At 32.1% G+C, this 16,324-nt stretch overlaps 1 protein-coding gene across 1 annotated transcript; it reads right to left on the bottom strand.

The window, feature by feature from the left end:
- Positions 1-549: 549 nt before the first annotated feature.
- LOC111007705 (uncharacterized) lies at positions 550-9,884 on the bottom strand. Its single transcript, XM_022280165.2, is given in 16 exon segments — positions 550-1,092; positions 1,199-1,281; positions 1,868-2,042; positions 2,798-2,933; positions 3,323-3,402; positions 4,372-4,770; positions 4,772-4,812; positions 5,417-5,462; positions 5,839-5,907; positions 6,034-6,178; positions 6,424-6,524; positions 6,612-7,488; positions 8,206-8,345; positions 8,427-8,604; positions 8,718-9,120; positions 9,509-9,884. Coding segments are annotated over 16 exon segments (3,102 nt in total). The 5' UTR covers positions 9,609-9,884; the 3' UTR covers positions 550-963.
- Positions 9,885-16,324: the final 6,440 nt, after the last annotated feature.

Consider the following 16,324-nt stretch of genomic DNA (forward strand, 5'->3'; position numbering starts at 1 on the left):
AATAGACATTTCAAAGTACAAGAACTAAAATGAACCAAGTGTAAAAGTACCGCCTATAGGGACCAAAATAACATTTTAACCAAAAAAGTAATATGTATTTGCATGGGTTATTCTTAGCCAATTGCAATGACAGTCAATTAGTTGTATTATTTTTTCTAATTTAAACATAATTGACTTGTATGGGTAAATTTTATCAACGTGTGAAGTCTCAAGTGATTGCAATTGGCTAAAAATAACCAATTTCCTCTCGCATCCTCATTTCATCTGTTTTGTAAATATCTTGGTAAAGTTAAATATGTTTTAAAAGTATACCTCATTTTTCAATTTTTGTTGTCAATATTTTTGAAGACTTGATTTCAGCTTTTTTTTAATTAAATAACATAATGTAATGTGATATTTTACCAATCCAGTAAATTCACAGAATCATGCCTCAAATAAACAACTTCAACAACATGGAACTTTGAACTTTCTTGAGGATCATTATTCAATGGCTATCAAGTTCACCCAAAATAATAATAATAATAATAATAATAATAATGCCTCAAGGAGTTCCAAATGTCAAGATCTATGAGAGAGAACCCCTCAGAAATCAAAATGATATATAATGAATAAATAAATTTCAATATCAATCATCAATAGAAAAGGTGAATCATTATGAACAAGAGGAGAATGGATCAATTACAATGGCCAAGATATGGAGATTGTCCATCACCTGCTGTACCACTAAATTCTATACACACCCTAAAGCTAAAACTCTATACAGTTGAAAGAAGAAAGACGAGCAAAACCATTTCTATTCACAAAAGAATTTTCAGCAATCCACAAAATTCCTGACTCTGTTCATCGCTTAAATACTACTACTACATCATCAAAACTGAGGGAACCTGAATGCTAAAGTAAGTAAAATGTTGACATTCTGAGCTCGGAATTGGGAGGAGAAGCAGACATAACCTGGATAAGAGGTTATGAGATGGGCGAGATGGGCAACTTATCATGAATCTCGAGGACTAAGTTCCGCAGCTCAGGGAAAACTGATACGAGTATTAGCTCCAGTAGTCCATACCCAAGTTGCTTCACACAGACGGAAGACTGCTGATTATACAGAATGTTACTCAAATTATTCATTTCTACAGATTTCGAGATAACCCAAGATGACGAAAAGAAATGACAAAATGCAAAATGATTAATGTTAACCCACCTGAGTGAAGTAATAAATGTCTTTTGCGCATCTTTTGTATTGGTTGTTCCCTATCAAGCTTACCAATGGTGTTGGAGCCCCACCTAGAAAGAATGTATTGACGTCTGTTATAAATTGTTCTTGCTTATAAAGTACAAAGGGATACAAACACGATTACAAGATTCTAAATTCATAAATATGATATAATGAACAAACAATAACAATATTTTGATATTTTAGGAGCAATAAGTTCATGCTATCATACACTCCTGGAAAACAGACTGAAACCAGATGATTTATTTTTAGAATTGAAGGACACAGTACAAACTATAAAATAGATCTTGTTCAAGTAAGATCGTGAAAAGAGAAGGTTTATTAATAAAGTATAAACGTCCATACATGCAAGAGTGCCATAAAAAAATTCCCACCATACTATGATGTTAAATGCTGGGAGAAGAATAACAAGAAGAGCAACAAGATAACGAAGTATCTTTAAATTTTATAGAACATCTAAAATAGATAAATCCAAAATATCAACAAAACAATGACTACAATCCAAAATATAATATTTTGGATTTATATATTTTACATGTCACGTCGTACATCTTTGGGAAGAACTTTCAATGAAGAAAAGGTATCAAAATGTTGCACACTTTTCAGGTCAGAGACTCGCAGAAAGAAAGCACTCACCAAAAAGCATTTTCTTGACATCACTAGCTCTACGAGCAGCCTCAAGCTGCAGCTCAAAAGACCCAGGCTTGGGGATCTTACTTTCATCAGTTCGGCTAGTAGTAGATTGAGTATCATCATCTTCACTTTGAGCATTCCTTAATTGTATAAAGAATGTTCCATTGGGCCAGAGAACCTGAAGGAGCAATAGTTGGAAGAATGAATTTTCTTTTCCAATCCTCATTGTATCATTTCTGACCAAAGATCAGGAGATGTTCATCCAATAACAGGATCAGGAATTAGGAAAAAATAAGAGATGTGACAAATTTTCAGTGTATGAAAATGATGAATATGGCCAATGTGAACCTAGCTTAACTGATTAAGGTGCTATACATACGTCCTAAAATGTCAGATGTTCGTGTCCCTACAACCACATTGTTGAATTAAAAAAAAAAGTGATGCCAATCGATCAAATGTAAAATACTCAAATTTAATCATTTTGTATAAAAACATCAAAGGCGTGAGTAACTGTGAACCTTTAGCATTGAGATTTTGTTTCTTGTCTCTATGTATGAATTAACACCCAATGAATTCTTTTAACATGGCCTCATGAAAATGCACCGCCAAAATTCCTCACACTGTTGGTAGCCTTAGTTTTGTCTGCAGTAATTACTAGTAATTATTTGGCATAAAAAGTAGAAAAATCCATAGTAGCTATGTAACTAATCTGACCCATTTCTTGACAATTTATTTAGAAGAAACTAAAGCAGTTCTTCAGCAGAATAGACATTAGAAGTGAGCCCTCTTGAACTCCTCATGGCAGGGAAGGGGGAAAACCACAATTACTAGTCATATCAATCTTCAGTTTCAGGTAATTTTGAGATATTCTACCTTTCGGTCAATTTGAAAAATACACGGTTCATTAATACCCTTACTAGTTCTAGTACTTACATCTTGAACCCATCGAATTCCCTGAGCAATGATGTCCTCTCTCCGTAGCCAGTGTATTTGCCTAACAATCCAATCATCAATGGCATCTTCCATTATTAACTGTAATATTTGTTTCGATATCCAAAGGACCTGCCTCCTGCATCAAAAATTTTAATAATAGAAATGGAACAAATAAATTAGAAGCTGTGTCAGTTGTAATTGAATGGAGTTTGAAATAGAGAAATAAATACAAACTCTAGACTATAACATTATTGTAGCCAGTAAAAAAGCTCAAATGGAGAGAGCAACTGGGGAAGTGGATATACATATAAAGCAGCCATCAACAGTTATGGAGAAAATATGGGGGGAAAACAAAAAGAGGAAGCAACTTGGGGCCAGAAAAGCATACATATAAAACAGCCTCCAACTTAGCAGGAAATATGGAATCGTATCTGCCACTGTGTGTAATTAAGTAACAGACTCACAGAAACAACGTAGAATATGGCATTGAAGAAGGTTATAGAGAAAATGGGGAAGGTATGGAACCTTATCCAGCCTCTCCTGTTGAGCTGAAATATCTTGTCAACCAGATTTAGAAGAGGTACGCTAACATTTGGGGGAGTCCACTGCAGAAATATAATATAGAAACAACCAATTAGTTATGAATATCACAGCTATGTGCTTGAATCAAACATCATTAACGTGTCAAGTCAATAAATAACTCAAATCTTTAATTTTTCCTAATCAGAATAACTTATAGCTGATTTGTACATGCCCACTCCAGTAAATCAATCACAATAGCAATATAGTTTCTTGAACGGAATGTCCCACAATTTCTTGCAGTTTACCAGAACCGTTCACAATCAGGAAATGGAGTGGAATGATATTGTTCAGACTACTGCTGAGGTGACTTCCAGTGAAAATAATGATGCAAAGAGGTGGACGATTGAGGATTGAATCTTATTTTCAGTAAGTCTAGTAACTATAGTGCTTTGGTCTTCTGCCATCTGAATGGCAAGGTGGCCAAATGTATTTGGAAAGGAAACATTCTCAAGAAGTAAAGTTTTTGCGGTGATGACATCAATCACCTATTTCTTCTGTGTTCATTGCCTACAGTAGTTGGATTCATTTTCAGAGGATTTTCATTTTGCTCAGATTTTTATAACTCTTTTTAGTAAAACGATGAATTATTTACAGATGTAATTTGCAACATATGTTATATAAACTGTCTTTATGTTCAGTCCTCATACAACAATTGAAATGTGATAACTACAAACATATAACTAAGGACACATATATCTTTTATTTCCATCCATCATGTCCTTTGCGCGTCCCTATTGAGTAGCACTAGCATTTTCATCAAGTTCTTAGAGAGAAAAAAAGTGATATAAATATAATCCGAGCACCATAAGGAGCCAGAAAGGATAATTTTGTAAGATGATTTCCCTTACTGATTAGAAATTAGGCCATAAACAAACCAAGTAGATAAAACGCAAGATTATTTGTACTTGGGTGAAAAAAGTGGCATGCAAGATACCTGACTGTTAAAATGAATAAAGCAGAAAACAGTAAGAAGTCATATAAAGTTGCAATACCTCTGGTGGCATTCCTTCTGGATCATCCATATGGTATGAAGTTTGAGAAAATCCTCCATGACTGGCTCCAGACCTCAGTTCTAGATCATTTTTCTTGTCAACAACCAAGTTATCCGACTCTTCACCCCGTTTGATCACACGAGGAGGAAAACTCTTGGAGTTTAATTCAGTGTCCGAATGCCATCCACTAACTTTTTCATGGTTTTCACTTCCAAGTCTCTCACCTTCCTCATCAGACATGTTATTAGCTTCTTCTAAATTATACTGTGCAGAAACGTGTTTGCGTAACTCATTTGAATTAAAAGACAATTTCCGGTCATAGTTTGATGAGGCACAGGCTTCATCAGAGGGTGAAGTTGAACCAACAACTTTGCGCATGAAACCATCTGAGACCCCCTTTAAACTGGCGTACAATATCATCCACAGCATCATCCACATTGACTGTATTTAAAAATGGTTTGAAATCATCAATGATGGCCAATAACAAAGGAATTGAAGAAACTGTCAAACAATTGTCAGTGGTCATGATACTGCTAACCAATGACATCTCGAAGGCACCCATTAGAACACTTCCACTTTTATCGACAATTATTTTAAAATTTATCAGAATGCATCAACACGCAGATGGATACTGCTAGGAAGTATACGATGGTCATGAAATGATATCAAGCAAATTTGAGAGACTGCATTTTTTTATAACAGGAACTTAGCTATTTATTCATGGTAGTTCAACAACACTTCAACTGAGTAAGAATCCCTCAATACTCAAAAAGTTCAACTTTCATAGTGTGACAAAAGAATGGGGATTTCCCTTTTTTTAGGATAAAGAATGCGGATTATTCATTGAGTTAACAAAAAAGATTATATTTTACCATAAAGGGCCGAATGTTCCACCAATCTAGTAACAGAAGCTACAACAAGACAAGTGATAAAGGCAAATAACTTGCATAGGATGAGAAAAAGTACAGAGAAAATCAACATTAACATTCTTGCAATCGAATTGCAAAGTGTTTGCCTGCAAAGAACAATAAGAACAACCACTCACCTGCTAGTGTTCTCATCACTGAGGGAGATTTTCCAAAAGAATAGTTCTGGGAAAAAAATAATTAAAGTATCAGAATTAAGTTCCCAATATCATTCCCTTGCACAAATCTAATGAGTAAAAAGTTGAGCAAATCCTTGAAATCTGGATGTCCATCTAAGATAATGAGTCCATAAAATTAAAAGACGATGTTTGGAATATTTCAACTTATTAAAAATTGACACTAACCTAACAGATAAAATTTTGGAATTAATGAAAATATGATATGGTATGATATGAGAGTAGAAATCTTGAATATAAAGCTTTGAATTGTAATCTTGTCTGGATTTTAAAATTAATAGTACACATGCGAGCATTGTTAATCAAAGCAATTCAGGACCATGAAGAGTTAGAAATAATATAACTAAAGTAAAGGGGCTGACTACCTTTGAGGAAACACTTAAAAAATCCCATACTTCATGCTGCTCGGCAACATTTGCAATTGATAATAGCTCCTGGGTAAGAAAATGCACAGTAAAGCAATCAGGATGCATTATTAATTTTAAAAAGCTACAAGTTAATTGATGAACGACAATGACTACATGTACGAAAGTATGAAACTATGGAAAATCAATAAATACCTGCAAATATTTGTCAAGTTGAATGCAACGTTGGTGAACAAAAGCATCCTCTGTGCTTGATGAAAATATTCGTTTGGGAGGCAGGTGCAGTGTATAGTTAGGAATATCTTTAAGATGCCGATGTAACCGCTCAAAATTTCGATATCTGAAAAGATAAAGTACAAATAAGACAAGCATGAAGGTGACTATAGACCTGTAACTTAAATTAAAATGCTTGAGGAATTCTCTCAAATCTTGAGGTACTAAAGATCATTCAGTTTCAAACGAAATGACCTCAAAACAACATGACCAAACACAAATTATATGCACTTGAATGTCATGGAATCTACATAAACCACTAAAGTTTTTTGACATCGTTCAATATTTCAATTAGGGATATCAGGATGATACCTTCTCTTGACAAACCAAGTTTTGTTATTTGCATCTGTAACAGCTATTGAATACACGGCAAAAGATTTTGAACCGATTTTCTCAAAGTATGCACCCATTACCTGTGATAGGACAAGAAGAACAAAATTGGTAAAGCACCATATTAGTAAACAAATTACGCACGAAAACAAAAGAATGAACCCACTCACCCGACTCCTAAGTTTGGGAACAAGCAGCCCTTCTTTTTGGACCACCATATCCGAGGCACTCTTAGCAAGGTGCTCTTCACTATGCTTGCCAAAATTGGGGCCATAGAAATCTGATATAATAGATCTTCCACCTTCTACTGTAGAAGTCTTTCCTGCACCAACTGCAATTGTCAAAGCAGAAGTACTATTGGATCTCTTGAGCTGTTTTTTAGTTGCACTAGCTGTAAGTGTACCAACATTCTTTAATTCATTAATAGAAAGCTTCCCATCGGTAGATGAATCCTTTGGAAGATCCTGAGATAACTGAAAACTGACTTTATTTTTGTCACCTGGTTCGGAGGTCAAAGGGACATCAAAATGTCTTTCGGATGTTTTCCTTACTATCACCTTTTCTTCTGGCCCAATAGAAGCCCGATGCTTGTCACTCAACATTTCATCCCTTGTTACTTTTGCAGGTTGCATGCTACTTATTCCAGAATCCTTTGTCGTAGGCATAGGTTCAAAATCTCCTACTTTAATGATCTTATTTTCTTTCTTTTTGTAGTTTCGTCCTTTAGTCCACATGTTTTCAAGATTTTCAGGCATAAGAACTTCAGTTCTCCTCTGGGTTGCTGCATTCAACACACGGGCCCAATCAGCATGTTTCAGTTGCAAAGGCTCTTCCTGGAACATGTAATCTGAGGTTCTCTCTTGTTGACTGTCAATTTTAGCAAGCTCTGAATCATTCCCTGGATTTAAAGATGAGCATTTCCTTTTGTTCAAATCTTCGACGTGTATTAACACAGCAGTAGAAGAATCTTTGTAATGATCTGAAGAATCTTTGTCACTCTCAGCTTTAGTGGCAAGGACAATACATTCGATCAACTCGTTTATGTACCTGATCACAAAAAAATAAAAAATAAATAAAGGGGGTCAAAAACCACTGCTACAATTCTTTTGACTAGTAAGTCGTTTAAGACTAGACATATGTGCCAAAGAGAATGATCTCTCTCCAAATTTTTTTCACTAAGAAAGAATTGAGGTGCTGTTTGGAAGATACACTTCTAAAACTGTTTTATGTTCTTAAAAAAATCAAATAAAATCTCACACAAAAAAAAACATTTGGCAAGACAAACAAATTCAGAATAAAAAGAATGGAAAAATGACAGTAAGCAGAAAGAAAAACAGAAAGATTATCTCTTCTCTCTCTCTTAGCTAACTTTTTTCTAAAGTATAAACTAATTTAAATGAAATATATTTTTAAGTTAACATATGGAAACGTGAATAAAAACATGGGACTAAAAAATATTTTTTGCTTTCTGAGTTTAAAATAATTAAAAATTAGTCCTAAAAAAATTAGTGTAAATAACTATTTTATCAATAGACCACCCAAAAGAGCCTCCAAACATACAAGAACATCTTAGTGCAAACCATTTTCTTTAAACTTTTTACTACTAGATATCTTCAAAAAAGTAAAATTATACAGGTAAAAAATATGCAAATGTTTTGGTGTACACTTTTTCTTCTTAATGTAAGCAACATTTTTCTCTGCAATTTCATGAAAGAACTAGAAAGTAAACGATCAGACTTTAGGGTTAGCCATTCAAAATCATACCCAGGACTTGCAAAATTCATAAGAGGTTGCACCACCAAGCATGTTAAAAGTTCTCGAGCAATAGATCTGACAACAGGACATTGAGTTTCTCTTGGTCTTAGTACTGAAGTCAACACTCCACTCATGAGCCTTTGAAGGACCTACAGTAGAATAGTAGTTAGCAAAATGAATGATTCTACTCAAATAACAAGACCTATTTTCACAAAACACTCCACTCACACCTTGTACTCACTCTCAGGAGACACCAATGCAGGATGAAGCTCCTTAGAAGCCATAAGATGGTGTTTCAACCTTTCGTCTCTCTCCTCGGAAGATAGTGTTCCCATAACATCAACGCCAATGGCAGCTTGGTTTCTTCTGAAAAGGTCCAAGTGATCACCTACCAAATCAACAACATCCCTGCACCATTTTTATTTAAATATAGTCAGAACTCCTAAAACTCCTTAAGTACATAACAAAGAAACCTAATGGAAAAATTTCCAGCCATCTCAACCACACAAAAAATAAGCTACCTTGTGAGCAAGTCAACAAGGTTTATGTCTTTCACCCTAACTGCTATTTCACCTAGTGCGTCCATGATTAGCGCATGTATCTGATCGGGAAACTCTTTGTCTGGGGTTATTTCTGAATACCATAAATCAACCACAAAGTCCTTCAGTAGTTTATCTATGAAATCCTTCATTGCAGCCTCCACAATAGGAGAGTGGATTTTCCTTTTCCACCTTGGTGGAGGAAGAGCTGAAGAAAGCCGCGAGTCATTTACAGACAACTGCTTCTTCTCCAGATGAGATAAGTACGTTTGTTGCTGAATAGGTCGCACCTTTCTACGGAACTCAATCTCGTTGAATAGAATACGTAGAGCAGAAACTAGTAGAACTGCTATGGGTAAATTCATCCACATTGACTTACTTGTATCTGCATTAAAAAAATAAAAGGTCCATCAAAATCAAACCCCAAAATGCACGGCGATTGATTGATAGAACAGGGGAAAACTCAATACTTCATATTTCATATTTGTTTTCCTATTCGGAAACTTTCAACCAATCAAACAGGATAAGAAATCATTACTGCTCTATTTTGCTTCATCCTGCTTCTCAAGTGAAAATATTTGCAACTTTCACACTATAAGAAATCATTAAAGAACGAACAACACCATCAACTCACTCCAAACTTGAAGCCACCGAGAGAAGGAAAAAGGGAATGGGTTATACATTTAAAGAACAGTCCTCAAGTTAAACCAGCGCACAGATAACAGTAACGCAAATTGCAAAAAGTAATCGAAATTTTGATAAAGAATTCTTACGGGTCAAAAAGTACGAAATCACGAAAACACACAGAGCCCACCAAACCGTTCGAAGTTTAGCCTCCTCGATCAGATCCTGCACGGTCGCCATAGCCTTCATTGCTACTGAAACACAACAAAATCCTCTCTAAATCACCTGCCGTAAGAGTTATCCAGCTCCACAAAGAACAAAGTGGAATTTGATTCAATTGCGGTATCGCGAATTCGGCAAACGCGATTCGAACAGACGATCAACACCTGCCGAAGCTGCCACAAAATCCCTTCCCGCCGGTACATCAGCTGGAGGGAAAATTTCTCGTTTATAGAGAACAGGATTCCAAGCTAGAAGGGAAGAACTCCGAATCCGTTTTCTCCTCGGAATTTATTTACTTTTTGCTTTCCCTTTATTTCGGTTTAAAATATATTATATATATTTACAATTTTACAAAAGAAAACAGCAGGGTTTCCATTGCCGTCACTGACACGTGTCGGTTCCGTTTTCCCCAACGGAATCCAACTCAGCTGTCTTTTTTAAATACTTTTTTTTAGGTGTGAACTGTGTGGCATTTGATTGTAGAATATACCTTTTTCTATTATCTCTCTTTAAAATTTAGAAATTATATATATTCATCACCTTTCAAATTTCATAAAAATTTTCATTTCAATCTTTATCATGGATTTAATTAAAAAAAACTCATCTGAAAATTTGATGGGAAGATAAATTTTTTTTTAATTAACTTTGATTTGATTACTTATTATTGTTTGTGCTATTTATTCATATTAAAATAAAAACACAAAAACTTATTACTTATTCTCCAAATTGCTCCCGGTAAAAACCTAATTTAGTTGATCATGATATGTGTAACCTCTTTTATAATTGAATGTTGATTCTCCGCCCTTTATTTAAATTCAATATTTTAAAATAAAATTCATATGTTAATCTTTATAATGTATATTAGTAGACAAAATACGATCTATCACGTGGCGCTCTGGGAATGATCATCTCACATAGTAAATCTTTTACTTCGAAAATAAACAGTAGTCAGCTATTGAGTTCAACCAAAGTGCATCCATATAGCTTGGAACCTTGTTGATAATTTGTAACAAGATTTATATTGAGATATTTCACACAATCGTCTGTAACTATCTAACTAATTTGAAAACTGTATAAGAGACCGGAGCTGTGGACCCACTATCTATCTCGTATAAATAATCAATCATTTCTATACATAGGTATGCAATATGATTCTTCGTCTTGAAAATTATAGGTTGGATTCTTACTAACTTTAGTATCAAAGTGTTAATTTTCTTTATGCATGTTTCTCCTCATGTATATAGTTTTGAATAACCCAGACTTTAACCTAGTCAAATTTAGGTTCAAACATGATATACATCATGAATATTTGAATTGAAAATATGAAGTTTATAATAAGTTTATAAATGTGTATTATGGTGACAATTACTCAATTAATGTTTGCTAATTCTATATCTTTTGGTGTGAGATTTGGCAATATATACGCAATAATTATAATAATTCTCAATTTCATCTCTAGTCTTTTAAAATCCTTGCTCTTACTGTATTAGTAAGAAAAAAAATTGATTAATTATTAAAGTATTTTTTTAATTAATTAGCATATTCAAACACATGAATATGTCACTCACATAATATTTGACATATGAAATTCAATTCATCTATTCTCAAACTTCAACTTGTCCATCAATATATATTTTTTTTTAAAGGAAGCATGCCTAAATGGTATGTCATGTGCCAAATATATTAATAAAGTAATAATTTAATGGGACTAACTTTTTACAGCAAATTATAACAATTTTTTAAAGGACATAACTGATAATAATTTTTAATACACTTTAAGGGTAAAATTAGAAATTTTAAAGATTGTGATATTTAATAGTGGACAGGTAGTAATGAGTACCAATTTGTGATCTGGATGAGTTAGTTTACAAACATCCAGTGGACCCATTCTATTTCTTGTGATAAAAGATAAATATTGAAAAATTTAAAAGTTAATTTTTAGCATTGACATTGGATGTGATTCAGTATGTTTGTGAAATTGTATTTTCTATGAATATATTTTTTTCCTTCCAAACTAATTTAAAACCTTTTTGCTTTAGGCTTTAGGTTATAATGGTTGATTCGATAACATTTGTTACTCAGGAAAAAAAAAGTTTATCTACTAGCAGTTTTTATTTAGAACTTACTATTTTTCGTATCTTTTATATAATATGTTTTTTGTAATGTAATGATGAACCTCAAATAATGAAATTTAATATAATTTTGTTAAATTTGCAGAGACACTTCAAAAATTCGCAAGAATGGCACTGTTTTCATGGTGCAACATATTTAAATATGAACTTAATTTAAGTTATCGCATATATATAAATTATGATATATTTTAGGATATTTTGAATGAGAAGCAAATATATTTGCCATAATTACAAATATAGCCACTATATTTTTTTATTTTGCAAATATGACAAATTTTATAAAATCTTTTATTTCGTTATCCAAATATTAAATATATCACTCATATAATTTATACACATAATGAAGTATATCAATCACATTAAATATCCAAATGGTACACCTTATATTAGATATATTATTGATAAATCTTATTCGGATTGAAGATTTTGATTTAAGTTACATCGTCGGCTACTTATTGATATATCAAAGTATATCGGTGACATACTTCGTTTTAAGTATAGCAATTACCGATGATAAAGTATACACTAATGTAACTGATATACTTGATACATATATATCACACACTAAATATATGAATGATATACTTGATATTAGATATATTATTAATAAATCTTATTATAATTCAAGATTTTGACTTAAATAACATTGTAGGTTTCTCATTGATATATCAAGTATATAAGTGATATTGCTATTATGTATATCACTGATAAATCTTCTTCAAGTTAAAGATTTTAATTTAAATATATCGCAAAATATACTTGACATTGAGTTTATTAGTTATACAATTGATATACCAAATACTAAGAATATTATTATTTAACAAATATACCTAATATAAAGTAGGTCAATCATACTAAAATTTGAATGATATATATATTTTTTAGAAAAAAACTTCAATAAAACTTCAACAGAACTAGTGTGCCAAACATACAAATTGTGCACGGCTCCTTCACGAAGCCAATCAGAAAAAACAGATGACCAAAAAGCAAAAGTCTTGGAATGAAGCGCGATGGACACCGTCTTATCGACAATCCTATTCGTGACAAGCTTTATCGAACTTCCTCTCCCTACGAAACATATAATCATTTTTTAATTAACTTTTATAACGAGAGATTTGGATAATCCGTAATTAAAAAAAGATTTGGATAATCCATATTTACACGCTGGATTTTGCAGACGTAGAACGTGGCCGACCTGCCCACGTTGGTTGATGATTTGGTCCAGCGTTACAATTCGGTCGGGTGGATATGATTAATATGATTTGAAATGACATCAATATCCTTGATGACGTTTTATTCGAAAGAAGGTATTAGGGGTGTAAGTGGAAATTTTTAAATTAAAGATAATTGTTCTTTTTTTTTTGGAATATTACACTACAAAATTAAGATGATACCAACCTAGGATTTTTTTTAATAATGTTTTTATTTAAACTTATTTTTAAAATAACAGTGCATTAAATAAAAATTAAAGAAAAATATATTTTTTAACTTATTCTATAAATAATATTTTTTTGAAATTAGCCCCCCACTTGGAGACAACCATGCCACTTTTAGTAGTTGGTCTTCCTAGGGACGACCATAAGGACGTGACGCTTTATTGGCGCCACATCTAATTTTTTTAAAAATCAAGATATGATCGTCTCTTCAAGAGACCAAGAGATGACCATGTGTTGGAACGCATCCCAAGGTTGTTTCTTCACATGACGATTTTGATTTTTAAAAAATACATAATTGATATGGAATAGATAGGATTTAAACAAAAATGACATCATAATTGTTTTGACCAAACTATTTAACAGTAGATTTTGTGTCTTGATCAAACTTCTTATTTCTTATTAAATTAGTGAATTTTTTTTTGCATATTTATTTTTGGTTTAACTTTTTGTTTTTGTTTTTGATTTTTAGTAAAAAAAATGAGGAAATAGATTGAACCTCCAACCTCTGAGCAACGAGTAAGATTTCTTACCAACTTGAGCATATCTCATCTAGTAACGACATCTATCTCCGACCATGAGTTTGAATATCCATCCTTACCCTGTTGTGTACTCAAAAGGGCAAAATTTCTTTGACCATTAAACTATAATTATATTAACAATTTTTAAAAAAAATTAATGGGAGAACTAACCGTTATTGAATAGAGAATAAAAATTACAGCACTTTAAAGTTGAATTATTGTCCACATTATAAACTGTTTTTGCTTTTGACAATGTCCACATTATAAACTTAATCAGATATAGAAGTTAAATTAATTATTTTAAAGAAAAAACATATCTAAAAAATCCACGATATGCCGTTTTTGCAATATATATATATATATATATATATAAAAGACAAAATTTGCCGTTTTTGCAAAATAGAAAAAACAAAGATAAGTTTCAAAAATATGCCACAGATATAGAAGTTAAAATTAATTATTTTAAATAAAAAAACATATTTAAAAAATCCGAGATATGCCGTTTTTGCAAAATATATATATATATATATATATATATATATATATAAAGAAAAAAGAAACAAAGATAAATTCCAAGACATGTCGCTTTTGCAAAATATATATTTAAAAAAAAACAAAAAAATAAGTTTTTTTTGGATAAATAACAAAAAATAAGTTGTCAGGCTTGAACTCAAGAACGTTGGAAATTCATGACTTTGAGGCAACAAAGGAAGCCACCCAATCAGGGCAGACTTTCATAAATTAGGGCATACTTTCCTCAATTTAAAGAGTGTTCAAAATCACTAGTTATTTATAATAATTTTATAATTTTACAATTATTTTATTTTTGTATTTTTAAAATTATTGTAAATAATTTTTGAGGGTGCATTTTGATCTTACAAAGGGTGCCTCGGGTACCATGTGAGGTGCATTTTAAAATACTTTTTTAGAAGGGAACAAAAACAAGAGGAGGAAGAGATCCACAACCAATTGACAATTAGAAGAATAGGCTACCTATATTATAAACCTTTGTTAGATCTCTTACCTTATCAATGTGAGATCCTTAACAAGTAGGGACAATATCGAGACGGAGGAAGGGCAGGTGTTTGTTTTTCCGAACTTACAATGTCTTGAAGAACTCTCATGTCTCTAGTATTAAATTTCCGATCATTCCTCACGCTTTAAATTGCCCACGTTTCCTCTGTATCAACCCAGCTCAACTTCTCCACTGCGGGATTGTATTGATTAACTTTATAGTTCCAATTTTGTTACTGATTAAGTTTATAGTTCATTTGACATGGAAACTCAATAATCCAAAAAAGATTTATTCCCATCTCTGTTGCAAGCTATAAAGTTAACTCTCTCCATAGTTTTGTTTCAACAAATTTCATATGGAAAAGCTTGGGTATTACCTCCCATAATCATTTTTCATGGCACCAGTCTAATTCAGTCAATATAGAATTAGGATCGAGTTTGAGATAACTTTTGAGAATATAATATTTATAAGTAAAATACTTCATTCGTTTCAAAATAACATTTGTTAAAGTATTTTGGTCTTATAAGCCACTTTTGAATAGATAGTCACGTACATATCGTAATGCAGCATGGAGGTAGAAGGCCTACGGATCTAAACTTATTTTCTTGGAAAATCACTTTCAATTCATTAAAAATATTTTTCACAATCCCAAAAGTGATAAATTCACCATAATTATTTCCATTGGGAGAATTAAAATTAAATTAAAGGTTCAATTTTCTTTATAACATTGTTAGGAATATTTGGACATAATTATGTGAGAATTCAAACAATGAAATTGTTTGTCAACTAAATGATACTACATATAGTGTCCGCTATAATAAGGTTTACAAGTTGTTTTCCGTAAATATTTCATTCCAAAAAGAGAAAGTTCGAAACAATTAGGATTTTTTTAGAGATCGAATGCAATTACTAATTCATGATATGGCCAAAGATCTTAGTTCTCGAATGAGCAATCAAAAAGATTCTGGAGTATCCTCAGGTTTAAGTATTGCTCCTCCAATAATCGTAGTACCAAGTACTTCTTGTTGAACTCTAATATGAACAAATTTATAAGTAAGCATCTCTTATAAAATGGGGTAATAACATAGTCTCACATTATTTAAAAATAAAAAATTTATTTGACATATAGACGTAGGTAATGTCTTTGTGGGAACAATACCTTTTATAGAAATATATAATATTATCTATGATTGTCAAATAAGGCATGATTCCGCCTACTTGAGGTACCTAGAATATAAATACATAATTAAACTTACAATTACAGTAAACCTATCAGTTTAATTAACTATTAGGTTAAATGACAATTTAACATCTAGTATAAGAGTAGGAGATTCCATGTTCAAAATAATGTTATTTTTCCTCCTCGTTTAATATTCACAACTATTTATTCATCCTTCTACAAAATTTTAAACCCACACAAATGAAGAAAAATGTTAAAATAATTGACAAAGGTAAAATACGTGATTTTCCTAAAATTTTCAGGAGATAAAAACCATAATCAAAACGAATTATCATGTAATTTTTTATATAATCAAATTGAAACCTGCAAATCCTTTGAAAGAAAACAAGACTTAGCCCACGTGGAATGAACTTAGTATTAATTTGTTGTAATTTCCACCCTATTCAGTTTTTCCTCCTTCTT

The sequence above is a fragment of the Momordica charantia genome (genome assembly GCF_013281855.1).
Source record: "Momordica charantia cultivar OHB3-1 chromosome 4 unlocalized genomic scaffold, Mcharantia_2.0 BLBB01000004.1, whole genome shotgun sequence".
NCBI classification, from domain to species: domain Eukaryota; kingdom Viridiplantae; phylum Streptophyta; class Magnoliopsida; order Cucurbitales; family Cucurbitaceae; genus Momordica; species Momordica charantia.